Source organism: Mytilus edulis, chromosome 3, assembly GCF_963676685.1.
Source record: "Mytilus edulis chromosome 3, xbMytEdul2.2, whole genome shotgun sequence".
In the NCBI taxonomy this organism is placed as follows: Eukaryota; Metazoa; Mollusca; class Bivalvia; order Mytilida; family Mytilidae; genus Mytilus; species Mytilus edulis.
The window spans coordinates 24,878,187-24,894,211 of NC_092346.1; the positions used below are offsets into that span (position 1 = coordinate 24,878,187).

The 16,025-nt window shown below is 31.9% G+C and overlaps 1 protein-coding gene across 2 annotated transcripts in view; it reads right to left on the minus strand.

The window, feature by feature from the left end:
- Positions 1 to 16,025, minus strand: part of LOC139514243 (kinesin-like protein KIF6) — a 32,773-nt gene that overhangs the window by 7,718 nt on the left and 9,030 nt on the right. For both annotated transcript variants that reach the window (XM_071303125.1, XM_071303126.1), the window contains exons 5-16: positions 15,867 to 15,971; positions 15,278 to 15,387; positions 14,609 to 14,738; positions 14,112 to 14,230; positions 13,469 to 13,556; positions 12,962 to 13,105; positions 12,410 to 12,600; positions 10,707 to 10,812; positions 9,986 to 10,130; positions 8,799 to 9,017; positions 3,707 to 3,865; positions 394 to 444 (exon numbers count right to left, since the gene is read on the minus strand). In XM_071303125.1, the coding sequence (XP_071159226.1) occupies positions 394 to 444; positions 3,707 to 3,865; positions 8,799 to 9,017; positions 9,986 to 10,130; positions 10,707 to 10,812; positions 12,410 to 12,600; positions 12,962 to 13,105; positions 13,469 to 13,556; positions 14,112 to 14,230; positions 14,609 to 14,738; positions 15,278 to 15,387; positions 15,867 to 15,971 (1,567 nt within the window). The remainder of the gene's footprint in view (positions 1 to 393; positions 445 to 3,706; positions 3,866 to 8,798; positions 9,018 to 9,985; positions 10,131 to 10,706; positions 10,813 to 12,409; positions 12,601 to 12,961; positions 13,106 to 13,468; positions 13,557 to 14,111; positions 14,231 to 14,608; positions 14,739 to 15,277; positions 15,388 to 15,866; positions 15,972 to 16,025) is intronic.

The following is a 16,025-nucleotide window of genomic DNA, read 5'->3' on the forward strand; positions in this document are numbered from 1 at the left end:
GTTTAATAATAGTATTTCATGGTAGTCATGCAGTCTTGACGTTTTAGCTTGTGATACGCCAAAACATCAAGTCAAAACTATTACCCCCCCCCCCCCCCTAACCAAACAAAATTTGGTTAGGGTGGGGGGTTCTTATTGAGAATGCTTCATTTAAGCAATATTTTTACATTTTAATAAAAAAATATCATTGAATGAACTTCTTTTTTGATATCTCAAGTACAAATACTGCTATCCAATTATTGTAAACTATAAACTATATTTCTTTGGTACAAACTTCCAACACCCATCTCTTTTCTATGAACAAATTTGAAAAGTAGGATATGTATATTTACCTGTGACAGAATCACAATAACACAACATTAAGAAAGACATTTGATAGTTTTTTATACTTACCTCTCATTGCTAATTGCATTCTGTACTGTTCTATCTGGGACTTAACATGGTCTGTTAAAAACAAAATATGAAATATTTACAATTATTTCAAACATTATTATCTATACAATTATTTACAAAAGAGTGCACACACTGAAATGTCTCGCCTTCTTTACTAATCATTGATATTATGTTGATAGTCCTAAGTATAAAGCTTTATTACAACTGTCACATAAACTTAACATTAACCAAGATAGCTAAACAAAGACCAATGAACCATGAAAATGAGGTCAAGGTCAGATGAACCATGCCAGGCAGACATGTACAGCTAACAAAGCTTCCATACAACAAATATAGTTGACCTATTACTTCTATTTAAAGAAAAATAGACCAAAACACAAAAACTTAACACTGTGCAATGAACCATGCAATTAAGGTCATGGTCAAATAAAACCTGCGGGACTGACATATAGATCATAATATATTCCTATACACCAAATATAGTTTACTTTTGGCATATAATATTAGATAAAAAGACCAAAACTTAAAAACTTAACTTTGACCACTGAACCATGAAAATGAGGTCAAGGTCAGATGACATCTGCCCGCTAGACATGTACACCTTACAATCATTCCATACAACAAATATAGTAGACCTATTGCATAAAGTATGAGAAAAACAGACCAAAACACAAAAACTTAACTATAACCACTGAACCATGAAAATGAGGTCAAGGTCAGATGACACCTGCCAGTTGGACATGTACACCTTCCAGTCCTTCCATACACCAAATATACTAGCCCTATTGCTTATAGTATCTGAGATATGGACTTGACCACCAACACTTAACCTTGTTCACTGATCCATGAAATGAAGTCAAGGTCAAGTGAAAACTGTCTGACAGGCATGAGGACCTTGCAAGGTACGCACATACCAAATATAGTTATCCTATTACTTATAATAAGAGAGAATTCAACATTACAAAAATTCTGAACTTTTTTTTCAAGTGGTCACTGAACCATGAAAATGAGGTCAAGGACATTGGACATGGGACTGACGGAAACTTCGTAACATGAGGCATCTATATACAAAGTATGAAGCATCCAGGTCTTTCACCTTCTAAAATATAAACCTTTTAAGAAGTTAGCTAACGCCGCCGCCGGATCTCTATCCCTATGTCGAGCTTTCTGCAACAAAAGTTGCAGGCTCGACAATAAAAAAAGGGCACAGCTTGAGACAACCACAGTGGTTGAACTCAGAACAATTGGGGCCAGTATGGACACAACATTCAAGATTGATACAGCTCTGAATTTGGATTGTTTTTTTAAATATTTGACACAACATAGGTTTATGACACAAAAGGAATGTGGTCTAATGAACTTGAAAAATTTTGATTTATACTATTATGGTCCAATATCTAAAATATAAATACATGGATTGATTCAGCATATCAAAGAACCCCAAGAACTCAATTTCTATGAAATCAAACAAAGTTTAAAGGAGTTGGGGCAATAAGGCCCTTATTTGGCCCAAAAAGTTATCATACATATTTTTAAATTACTGTACAATATCTAAGGTACAAGGTATTCAGAAAAACAAAACAATTTTGTACATTGAACAGATTACCATGGCAACAAATCATGACTTACTTTGCATATTTTGTAAAATTTCGTCATTTTCTTTGTTTTTCATCAAATTTATAAGTCATTTTTAGATTGAAAAAGTATGTGCGCACCCAAGAAACAACTATATATTTAGTGAGATTTTGTTAATAGTTATAATTCTGTTAAAATATTTTGTTGTTTCTTGGCTGCACACATGATGTTTCCACAACAGAATTAAAGATAGAAAACTGCATAAATTCTGTATTTTTCATCATTTTTGTGAAAACAGTCCATATTATGACGTAATTGTGACGTCATCACATAAAAATCTTAATGTTTTTCATTGATATTTCTTGACCCTATGCATTTTTAAATATTATGTGCCAATTTGAGAAAGTTATCAAACATTTTATTTTCTTAGGCCAAAACCAGGCCTACTTCTTTGGACCCTTTTGACCTCATGATGGACCAATTTGATAACAGGGCCCAAAAATCAAAATCTAAATAAATGGTTACATTTAACATATCTAGAACCCCTAGAATTCTATTTTTGTTTCAATCAAACAAAATTAAATTTTGGACCCTTTCGACCTTTATGTAGACCAATTTGAAAACCAGACCAAAATTTAAAAATCTAAAAACACAATTAGATTTGGCATATCAAAAAACACCAATGATTTGATTATTGATCAAATAAATTTCAATTTTGGACAGTTTAGAACTCTATGTTGACCAATTTAGTAGAGGGCCCAAAACCAAATATAAATACATGTACATGGTTAAATTCAAGCATATCAAAGAACCTTAATTTTTGTTGAATTAAAACAAAGTTTAATCTAGGACCCCAATTTGGACCAACTTGAAAACTGGGCCCATAATAAAAAATCTAAATACATATTTTTGTTAAAACCGAACTAAGTTTAATTCAGGACAATTTGGACCTAATTGTACACCAATTTGAAAACAGGACCCAAAATTAAAAATCTAAATACATGGTTAGATTTGGCATATCAAAGAATCTCAATAATTCAATTTTTGATGAAATCAAACAAAATTTTATTTTGGACCCTTTGGATCTCGTGTGGACTAATTTAAAAACCGGGCCCAAATTCCAAAAACTTAATACACAGTTTTCAGCACATCAAAGAACCCCAAGAATTCAAGAATAAAACCCTATTGAAATTGGTCTAGAAATAAGTAATGTATACAAAGTATTAGAAAAGTATTGTTTTTGGCCCCTAATTCCTAAACAGTTTGGGTCATAACCCCCATAATCAATCCCAACCTTCCTTTTTTGGTATGGAACCTTGTACAATTTCAGAAAGATCCATACACTTACACAATTTATTGTCTGTAAACTAGAAAAATACTTATTTGACCATTTTTGGGTCCCTTGTTCCTAAACTGTTGGGACCATAACCCCCAAAATCATTCCCAACCTTCCCTTTGTGGTTTCTAACTATTTTGTATTCACTTAAACTAAAGTTATTGTCTGGAAACTAACTGTCTTCGGACGAAGCTGACAACGCTGACAACGACGACAACGTGATACCAATATGCAACCAAATTTTTTAAAATTTTTGCAGTCATATAAAAACTGAGTTTAATCCTTTAATCCATTGCTAAAATCTAGCCTAGTCGAAACTTATGGTTAGGAAATGTGGGGTATATGTCAATGAGACGACAATCTAACAACACAAAAACCCAAAAGAGATCTTGTTGTACTTACTTATTTTTGTCCTAGATTTGTTGACATATTCTCCCAATTTTTTAGCTTCCACATATTTCTGTTTTAGTGCGTCTTTATTGTCTTCGATGGCAGAATTATTTGGATAGTCTCTTTTAAATGTCTCAAAAGCTTCCTGTCTACCTGTAGACATGTCTCCCACTGAAAGATATATATACAGCAAAATAAAATATATTCCATTAGTCATGGTTAATTGTTTACTGAAGAAATTAATTGTCATCCTCTTCCACTCATTGGTCTTTGCTTCAGTTTCATATTTATAATTTAAAATACTTCTTATTAATCCCACAAATATTGGGTGAAAATAAGAGAGAAAAATCTGTAGCTGTTTCTGATCATGTGATGTTAACAATATTATAAAAACTTTGACAAAACTAACTGTAAATGAAAAAACAGTTTTTCACTTCAAAACTTATGATTCTTTTTATATGTTTGAGAAGGTAGTGTTATATACCACTGTAACTTTTACACATATAAGATCATTAATCACACCTGAACATATGCTTGCTGTTTTTAACATTAAATATTCAGGAATTGAACAATGAATCTGCCAACACCTTTCCTTAATCAAAGGTATATCATTAATTAAAACAGTAATTTGCCATTTATTGATTATCTTATAAAGCAGATAATTAAACTAGAGGCTCTAAAGAGCCTGTGTCGCTCACCTTGGTCTATGTGAATATTAAACAAAGGAAGCAGATGGATTCATGACAAAATTGTGTTTTGGTGATGGTGATGTGTTTGTACATCATACTTTACTGAACAGTCTTGCTGCTTACAATTATCTCTATCTATAATGAACTTGGCCCAGTAGTTTCAGTGGAAAATGTTAATAAAAATTTACAAATTTTATGAAAATTGTTAAATTGACTATAAAGGACAATAACTCCTTAGGGGGTCAATTGACCATTTAGATCATGTTGACTTATTTGTAAATCTTACTTTGCTGAACATTATTGTTGTTTAAAGTTTATCTCTATCTATAATAATATTCCAGATAATAAACAAAAACAGAAAAATTTCCTTAAAATTACTGATTCAGGGGCAGCAACCCAACAATGGGTTGTCTGATTCATCTGAAAATTTCATGGCAGATAGATCTTGACCTAATAAACAATTTTACTCAGTCAGATTTGCTCTAAATGCTTTGATTTTTGAGTTATAAGCCAAAAACTGCATTTTACCCCTATGTTCTATTTTTAGCCTTGATGGCCAGGTCACCGGACACATTTTTTTAACAAGATACCCCAAAAATGATTGTGGCTAAGTTTGGATTAATTTGGCCCAGTAGTTTCAGAGGAGAAGATTTTTGTAAAAGACAATTAAGATTTACAAATGGTTAAAAATTGACTATAAAGGGCAATAACTCCTAAAGGGGTCAACTGACCATTTCGGTCATGTTGACCTATTTGTAAATCTTACTTTGCTAAACATTATTGCTGTTTACAGTTTATCTCTATCTATAATAATATTCAAGATAATAACCAAAAACAGCAAAATTTCCTTAAAATTACCAATTCAGGGGCAGCAACCCAACAACGGGTTGTCTGATTCATCTGAAAATTTCATGGCAGATAGATCTTGACCTGATAAACAAATTAACTGCTGTCAGATTTGCTCTAAATGCTTTGTTTTTTTTAGTTATAAGCCAAAAACTATTTTACCCCTATGTTCTATTTTTAGCCGTGGTGGCCATCTTGATTTGATGGTGGGGTCACCGGACACATTTTAAAAATTAGATACCCCAAAGATGATTGTGGTCAAGTTTGGATAAATTTGGCCCAGTAGTTTCAGAGGAGAAGATTTTTGTAAAAGATAACTAAGATTTACGAAAAAATGGTTAAAAATTGACTATAAAGGGCAATAACTCCTAAAGGGATCAACTGACCATTTTGGTCATGTTGACTTATTTGTAAATCTTACTTTGCTGAACATTATTGCTGTTTAAAGTTTATCTCTATCTATAATAACATTCAAGATAATAACCAAAAACAGCAAAATTTCCTTAAAATTACCATTTCAGGGGCAACAACCCAACAACGGGTTGTCTGATTCATCTGAAAATTTCAGGGCAGATAGATCTTGACCTGATAAACAATTAAACTGCTGTCAGATTTGCTCTAAATGCTTTGGTTTTTGAGTTATAAGCCAAAACCTGCATTTTACCCCTATGTTCTATTTTTAGCCATGGCGGCCATCATGGTTGGTTGGCCAGGTCACCGGACACATTTTTTAAACTAGATACCCCAATGATGATTGTGGCCAAGCTTGGTTTAATTTGGCCCAGTAGTTTCAGAGAAGATTTTTCTAAAAGATTACTAAGATTTACGAAAAATGGTTAAAAATTGACTATAAAGGGCAATAACTCCTAAAGTGGTTAACTGACCATTTTGGTCATGTTGACTTATTTGTAGATTGTGCTTTGCTGAACATTATTGCTGTTTACAGTTTATCTCTGTCTGTAATAATATTCAAGATAATAACCAAAACAGCAAAATTTCCTTAAAATTACCAATTCAGGGGCAGCAACCCAACAACGGAAAATCCGATTCATCTGAAAATTTCAGGGCAGATAGATCTTGACCTAATGATCAATTTTACCCCCATGTCAGATTTGCTGTAAATGCTTTGGTTTTTGAGTTATAAGCCAAAAACTGCATTTTACCCCTATGTTCTATTTTTAGCCGTGGTGGCCATCTTGATTTGATGGTGGGGTCACCGGACACATTTTAAAAATTAGATACCCCAAAGATGATTGTGGTCAAGTTTGGATAAATTTGGCCCAGTAGTTTCAGAGGAGAAGATTTTTGTAAAAGATAACTAAGATTTACGAAAAAATGGTTAAAAATTGACTATAAAGGGCAATAACTCCTAAAGGGATCAACTGACCATTTTGGTCATGTTGACTTATTTGTAAATCTTACTTTGCTGAACATTATTGCTGTTTAAAGTTTATCTCTATCTATAATAACATTCAAGATAATAACCAAAAACAGCAAAATTTCCTTAAAATTACCATTTCAGGGGCAACAACCCAACAACGGGTTGTCTGATTCATCTGAAAATTTCAGGGCAGATAGATCTTGACCTGATAAACAATTAAACTGCTGTCAGATTTGCTCTAAATGCTTTGGTTTTTGAGTTATAAGCCAAAACCTGCATTTTACCCCTATGTTCTATTTTTAGCCATGGCGGCCATCATGGTTGGTTGGCCAGGTCACCGGACACATTTTTTAAACTAGATACCCCAATGATGATTGTGGCCAAGCTTGGTTTAATTTGGCCCAGTAGTTTCAGAGAAGATTTTTCTAAAAGATTACTAAGATTTACGAAAAATGGTTAAAAATTGACTATAAAGGGCAATAACTCCTAAAGTGGTTAACTGACCATTTTGGTCATGTTGACTTATTTGTAGATTGTGCTTTGCTGAACATTATTGCTGTTTACAGTTTATCTCTGTCTGTAATAATATTCAAGATAATAACCAAAACAGCAAAATTTCCTTAAAATTACCAATTCAGGGGCAGCAACCCAACAACGGAAAATCCGATTCATCTGAAAATTTCAGGGCAGATAGATCTTGACCTAATGATCAATTTTACCCCCATGTCAGATTTGCTGTAAATGCTTTGGTTTTTGAGTTATAAGCCAAAAACTGCATTTTACCCCTATGTTCTATTTTTAGCCATGGCGGCCATCTTGGTTGGTTGGCCAGGTCACCGGACACATTTTTTAAACTAGATACCCCAATGATGATTATGGTCAAGTTTGGTTAAATTTGGCCCAGTAGTTTCAGAGGAGAAGATTTTTCTAAAAGATTTACTAAGATTTACGAAAAATGGTTAAAAATTGACTATAAAGGGCAATAACTCCTAAAGTGGTTAACTGACCATTTTGGTCATGTTGACTTATTTGTAAATCTTACTTTGCTGAACATCATTGCTGTTTACAGTTTATCTTTATCTATAATAATATTCAAGATAATAACCAAGATAATAACCAAAATCAGCAAAATTTCCTTCAAATTACCATTTCAGGGGCAGCAACCCAACAACGAAATGTCCAATTCATCTGAAAATTTCAGGGCAAATAGATGTTGACCTGATGAACAATTTTACCGCATGTCAGATTTGCTCTAAATGCTTTGGTTTTTGAGTTATAAGCCAAAAACTGCATTTTACCCCTATGTTCTATTTTTAGCCATGGCGACCATCTTGGTTGGTTGGCCGGGTCACCTGACACATTTTTTAAACTAGATACCCCAATGATGATTGTGGCCAAGTTTGGTTAAATTTGGCCCAGTAGTTTCAGAGGAGAAGATTTTTGTAAAAGTTAACGCAGAACGATGAAGACGACGGACGACGACGGACGCCGGATGCCGAAAGCCGGACGCGGGATGCCGGAAGCCGGACTCCGGACGCCAAGTGATGAGAAAAGCTTACTTGGCCCTTTGGGCCAGGTGAGCTAAAAAGAGTCTTACATAAAGTCCTATTGGTGAATTGAATAGATTTGTTCTGATGAATTATAAGTTTTTATCTTGTTTGTGATTTTGTGGTAAGTGCAAAAGACTTATTTAATTTTCATTGATGATGTTTTTATTCATATCCTGCCATTTTTTTTGGGGGGGGGGGGGGGGGGGGGGATGTTATACATATTATAAAGTCTGGTAATTTTACTAGTGATTTGAAGTATTGTGAAATAGTCTACTGTAAGATTGTAAAATGAGAGAAATGCTAATCTAAAAGTCATTTTTCATATATTCTCATAAAATCACAATCAAATTATATTGGTAAATTTTCATTAATGCATTTTAACTGATTAAAAATTATTAAACTTTAAATTTAATCGTTTTCAAAGTTTCCATTTGATCGTTTTGAAAGGAAATATATAAAAAAAAAAACTTTAATAGAATTTCTCCCAACTTAAAGGGGTTTTTAATGACCTTGACTATCTATGAGGGTACATATTTGATTTGAGTTTAAACATCTATTAAGTTTTTGGTTGCTATGACACTCACCAATGAAATAAGATATAACATACAAGAATGGATTTACTTGTATTTAGTACTTACAAATTTTTGTTTTTGTTTGTTCATCCAAACTGGTACTACTACTGTTACGTTTATTAGCACTGAGACTTTCTGCTGTATTCATTCTACTTCCACGACTTCTTCGACCACTAGATGGACGACTGTTGTCTTCAAAGGATTTCATACGACCAAAACTTTCTACTTCTGCCATTGCATCTGCTGATCTTTTCTTTTCTTTCTTTAACATTCCTACTAAGATATCTTTATAACTGTTAAGGAAGAAAATTCTTACAATTCTTAAACTCATTGATACTAATAACAGGAGAGGTTGTTGAAAGACACTGAGACAACAACCTATGAAGATAACTGAAATCTGATTTATCATAACATGACAAATATAGGATCCTTATTCTTAATATCGAAACTAATAAATTAAGGTGGTACCTAACACTACAGGGAGATAACTCTGTAAAATCAGCTAAACGATTTAATTACGTTGGTTTGTTAAGGGAATATTAAGCTTCTCAATGATCAAAATTAGTGTTTGTCAAACTGCTATATAACCAGTGTAATTTTTCTGATAAATTCGTTGGTTCAAATTTTTTGAAATTTTTATATTTTTGTCAAAGGGTCAAAGTAAATATTTTGTCAAAATTTAAGAAAATTAAATGAGCCAAATAAATTTTAGTCAAGGTGTCTTTGGTACCACTTTAATACATAGAATTAGAATGGCAGACAGTCAAGTATTTTAAAAGGTCAAAGTGTACCAATTTCTAATTTTTTGAACAATGATTAATCTAACAGGAATATATCAAAAACAAAAATGAAGGAGCCTTTTTTTTCTTCCTCAGAAAGACTTGCAATTTTTATACATGTATATGTCTGTATCTAATTTTACAAAAAAATATTAAAGATGTAAAATATTTTCAATGTATGATTGTATAAGTATCTATATGTGTTTAACAGTAACTTAAGAAAATAACTTGTTGAAAGTTAAAAGTTTAAAACTTTATTTTAGCTGTTTAATAAATTATATTTTAGCTGTTTTTAGATAAACATTCCACGAAATGAAAACATTTAAATAACCACTGATCACCAGATATCATTGAATTAATACAACTTCATCTCAAAGTTAAATAATGACAATTAATATGAAAATAAAAAAAATCAGTCATAATTGTGTATTATTGATTACAGAAACAGAAACAATTTTGTGTATTAAAGGATACTGATTTCATTATCTCTCTGTAGTATAAGTTCTTTCAATCTGCCGTTTTCAGAATCTCTATAAGGACCAGTATCAACATCAGTGTAGGATGGGGATCTCTGCTGCGCTTCCACTTCAACAACCTTGGGTTTTTCTTGTACCATTTGCTAAGAAGAAATTTAAATTTGATTAATATATATTTGAAAAGCAAAGTAAAGTTATGAATATCATTTGTAAATAAACTCAGTTATTCCTGCTTGACCACAAATGTTTGGTGTGTTTTATCATTTGATTTTGCCATTTGATTAGGGACTTTCTGTTTTGAATTTTCCTCGGGGTTCAGAATTTTTGTGATTTTATTTTTTAATCATGTTTGAGTCCTTGGATATAAAGAAACCTTTTGGTTTCTGGTATGTTGAAATAAATTACACACGTAAGACTGCGATTATTATAGTTAAGAGAAATAATGTCAATAAAATGATAAGTAAACTAAACCATCTCTACTAGAATGATGTCAGAGGTTTAAAACCTGGGTTAATGGAAAAAAACTTATTTCATCAGTAATGTATTTTCATCAACCAATGCTTTCACACACTCCTTTTAAACAGAAGTAATTTGATCTATATAATCTAGAATCTTAGAATATCTTTACTAGAATGGTTTACACAACTGTGATACTTGGAGTTATCTCCCTTGATTTAGATCTACCTCCTTATAACAAAGTGTTGACTATGCATGTTTACCTTGAGGAGAGAATAACAATACTGGATCTTCCTCATATCAGCACCAATATCTAAAGTTGATTCTTTATCATTGTCAGCTAAATAGTTGTCTACTGCATATTTACATCTAAAATAGAAAAATAAGTCTAGTTAAATGATCTACAAACTCATCAAAATTCAGGCTTAATTTTTCTTTCATTAACATCTTTTATTTGCTTTACTACATGCTTTTAAGCAACTTTAATTATGGCAACAATTATCATTCATATTGATGTTTAACTGCAAATATAATTTCATGAAACTAGAGGCTCTCAAGAGCCTGTGTCGCTCACCTTGGTCTATGTGCATATTATCAATGGACACAGATAAATTCATGACAAAATTGTGTTTTTGTGATGGTGATGTGTTTACTGAACATTCTTGTTGCTACAGTTATCTCTATCTATAATGAACTTGGAACAGTGATTACAGTGGAAAATATTTCCTAACAAGAATGTGTCCTCAGTACACGAATGCCCCACTCGCACAATCATTTTCTAAGTTCAGTGGACCGTGAAATTGGGGTAAAATCTCTAATTTGGCATTAAAATTAGAAAGATCATATCATAGGGAACATGTGTACCAAGTTTGAAGTCAATTGGACTTCAACTTCATCAAAAACTACCTTGACCAAAAACTTTAACCTGAAGCGGGACAGACGGACGGACGAACGAACGAACGGACGCACAGACCAGAAAACATAATGCCCCTCTACTATCGTAGGTGGGTAGGTGGGGCATAAAAATTTACAAAAATTAACAAAAAATTATGAAAATTTTTAACAATTCACTACAAAGGGCAATAACTCCTTAAGAGGTCAATTGACAATTTTGGTCATGTTGACTTATTTGTAGATCTTATTTTGCTGATCATTATTGCAATTTACAGTTTATCTCTATCTATAATAATATTCAAGATAATAACCAAAATCTGCAAAATTTCCTTAAAATTACTAATTCAGGGGCAGCAACCCAACAACTGGTTGTCTGATTTGTCTGAAAATTTCAGGGCAGATAGATCTTGACCTGATAAACAATTTTACCCAGTCAGATTTGCTCTAAATGCTTTGGTTTTTGAGTTATAAGCCAAAAACTGCATTTTACCCCTATGTTCTATTTTTAGCCATGGCGGCCATCTTGGTTGGTTGGCGGGGTCACGCCACACATTTTTAAAACTAGATACCCCAATGATGATTGTGGCCAAGTTTGGTTTAATTTGGCCCAGTAGTTTCAGAGGAGAAGATTTTTGTAAAAGTTAACGACGACGGACAACGACGACGACGGACGCAAAGTGATGGGAAAAGCTCACTTGGCCTTTGGGCCAGGTGAGCTAAAAAGGCAAGACTCTTTTATCATTGCATTTCATTCAACTCATCCTTTTGAGCCTTCAATATGACAAATAAAATGTATATTTTCAAATTAAAATGCCTTTACAAGTTAAGGCTATTGAAGGTACTGTTCCTAAGTCGGTGTAAAGTATTGTCATGAACTAACACAGTAATGCCTACATTTCCACTACTTCAAGATAACTTCAAAATGAAGTTTTGAGTACTTCATTTTAAACGTAGACCCCCAAAATTAAACATTACCTAATTCATTAAATAGCAACTATTAAGATATCTATTGGTGAAATAATCTGCCTATAATTTATAATGGACCAAGCGGAGATAATTACAACATAATTACCTGCTTAATTCTTCTTCTGTAAGACTATCTGTTCTTTGTTCACCAGTAGCCATGGCCAATTCCTCTTTTAACTGTTGAACCTCTTTTTTTAATCTTGCTATCAGTAATTTTGGATCAAGTTCTTCATTGACCATGACGTCATTCTTAATCATTGCAACTCTTTGTGCAAAACGACAAGTTGAAATTGTCTCCTGTTTAAGAAGAAAAGAAAACCAATTACTAAAGACTAATGTTATTTTAAACAGTATTCTTTTCAAAACTCTAATATAACACATTATAATATTAAAGTAAATGATAAATTATATTCTTTTGTATTTCTCATATTATGTTTATATAATCTACATGGCTGTAAAAGAAATACCTTGACGCACTGTGCCTGTGATATTTGATGTCTTCCCAGTAGATAAAAAAAGAAAAATGTACCTGAAAACTACTTTCATTTTCTATCTTAACTGAAATAGACAACTCACATCAAACTTCTGATCACTAATTCAATATTTCAAGAAATTCCAAAATAAAATCATGGTCTCCAAAATATGTAAGTCAACTTACATCAACATTTTTCTTTTCCACAGAACATGTGGCTATCATGGTGGTCATACAATTTCCACCCAGACTGTCCCGTATTACTGAAGTCATCATAGAATTCCTGTAGGGGATGTGTTGACGACTCTTATCTGCTAAGGCTATTATCACCTGCAAAAGATAAACCTTCATAGTGAATGAGGTGAAAACTTGACCATATGGACCCCATTATTCTTAACACAAAGGAACAAGATGTTTTTTTTTCCAATTTTGGTCTAAGATCAGCAGTTAAAGAGTACAAATTTTCAAACATTTTCATGACTCTATCTAAATGAAGGTATAAATATTTAAAGAATATTTCACATTTCTACTTTATATTTTCCAAAAAAAAAACAAAAAAAAAAACTTTTCTTTAGAGAGTTTTGGTCGAAATAAATTCATTGCAAGTACAGTTTTATCCAAGTTTCCTTGAATCTAAAAAAAAAACACCATTATGTACCTTGACCCATATAAATATTTTATTTGAAGATTTACCTGTTCTAAAAAGTGTAATGATAAGTTGATATATTTTGCTTCTTTGAGTAGTACTCCATTAACACCAGTCTTTGATACCCTCTCAGATCTAAAATCAAAATTCTACAAATTATCACTCACAATTACACTACAAATCACATTTTTATTTTTCATTCTCCATGAGGTTTTATGAAATCATCAAGATCTCTGATTTACACATCAGAACTTTATACAAATATAAATGCAATTTATAAAGATAGTTCTATTATTCTATTCTGAATGGTTTTTTATTGATATAATATATACACTGAAAATTCTTATCTTCTAAAGACTTATGAAACTGTTTTCATTGCATTTAATCTTAGTTGTGTTTCCCATTTACCATGCATGTATAATGATGTGTATTATTATTGTCTGTTAATACTGTCTTTCTTAGGGTATTGTATAATTTTTCATGATTTCAGTAAGTTCCAGAAAAAATTGCAAAAAATTACTACATTTCCACTAATTTGTTATAGACTTCTTTAGTTTTCATAGTTTAATAGCTTTTTGGTTCCTTCAGGATTTTGACGGTTAATTCATTTACAGCTTGTAAAAACAAAGCAATACATCAACACTGATAGTAATGAACCTTTGAATATTAGAGTATAGTGTTATGTATTACCCTGCCAGATCCACAAGATGGAGTTTAGATCTTCTGATGGTAGCTGATCCAGTCTCTGTAGAAGTCAGATGGACAGTAAATATACAATGTGATCTTGTAGAGGCTTGATTCATAGGAGTCTGTAAAATAAAAATATACAAACACTTTACAACAGAAATTAATTAAAGAGAGAAACAGGACAAATAGGTAAATTTGTAAAACAAGGTAATTTTTGTTACTTTAAATAACTTAGATGCGAAGACAGGGGGAGAGGCCGTTTATTCCTTATTAGTTCTTATTATTTCATTAGCCAATGATATTTCAACGTTCAAATTTTTGAAGGTATGTATTAATGCAACAAAACTAGAGGATCCAGAAAGGTTTTTAAAACAGACGTAGAATGGCACCTTTTCCTTGCAGGCAAAACTTAGACACAGGATATGTATTTTAATCTGCTTGTGCATCAATTGCAATGAAAGGACAATTTATTAGAAACTGGGGTAACTATTGCACCATACCTCTGCAATCATTCTGTTGGTATCTCCAAGGAAGAGTAAATTCAATGCTTCCTCTTCACTGTTAGCAGGATGTACAGACAAATTCTTTAAATGGATATTCTGGTCTGTGTCCTCCATTAAACTCACTTTCCTACAACACAAAATCAAATCCATAAAATAAAATATGCTGCCAGAGCCCTTTATTGTATAATTTTGCATGAGGACTATTTTCAAGATATTTTCTATTTTATGAAAGTGTTGAAACATAAACTACTCAGATGGCTAAATTTAAGGTGAAGGAATCATAATAAAACTGCTTTGCATTGAGGATCACCATATATCTTCCTTATACAAATATTTGTAGATTCAAGGTTGGCAAAATATTACTCAGACAGGAAAATCCAGATGAGAAAACCATGGGAACCAAAATTTCAAGAAATAGCTTATTTTTACACAAAGTATGGAAGAAATTTTGTAGTTTCATATTTTTATTGCTAAATATACACATTTTACACAGATAAGCATAGAGTTATTTTCAGACAATGAAAATTTTTTTTACTCCCTTTCTTAAATAATTCTATAAAGTTTTTTCATTGGCAATCATATCACATCTCCTTATCTTCAAATATAAGATGTAAAAGATATCTTATTACAATAAGAACTTTTGTAATATATTTTATCAATACTTACGGAAGGTCTTCTAGCTTTGCTGCATCATGTTTAGGGTCTAATAAATCATAACCACTCTCATTATAGATTTCCAGGTAGGATATATGTAAAGTATAAGACCGACCTCCATCCTAAAATAATAACATTTTTCTACTTGAGAATGTCACAAAACTTAGTTGGTTAACAATGTACTGTAAATTCAGAAAATTTTAAGTGCATTTACTCTTGCAATTGTTGAATAATGGGGGAAAACTGTGAGATACACATGTTAATTTATCAACTTCACTAAATGCACAATACAAAATAATTATTCTAAAATTTAAATGCCAGATTTTAATATTTTGCCATAATAAAAACATTGCAGATATTTTTGAATTTACAGAAACAATTTACATACCAATATTAAGCAGTTTCTGATAACTATTTAACAAGTTTAAAAACTCTTTCTAAGACAATATTAATTGTGTTCTTTAAAATGTCTTCACTTGTTCAACTGATAATTTGGCTACCTATTAAAATTTTCCTTTCTACATTTTTTGTTCAAGAAAATATCAAAGACACAAAAGTCAATCTGAAAATACATACAATAAAGCTGTTATTGATATATTACCTGTTCAAATTGCTCAAAGAAATATGATAAGCACCTAGGAATTATTCCTCTGTCAGTATATCGCTCTGCCCCTCCAGTAATTGTGAAGGTTTTTCCACTGCCTGTCTGAAAAAATAATATTTTTATCATAAAATAAATTCCAACATTTCAGTTTCAAGT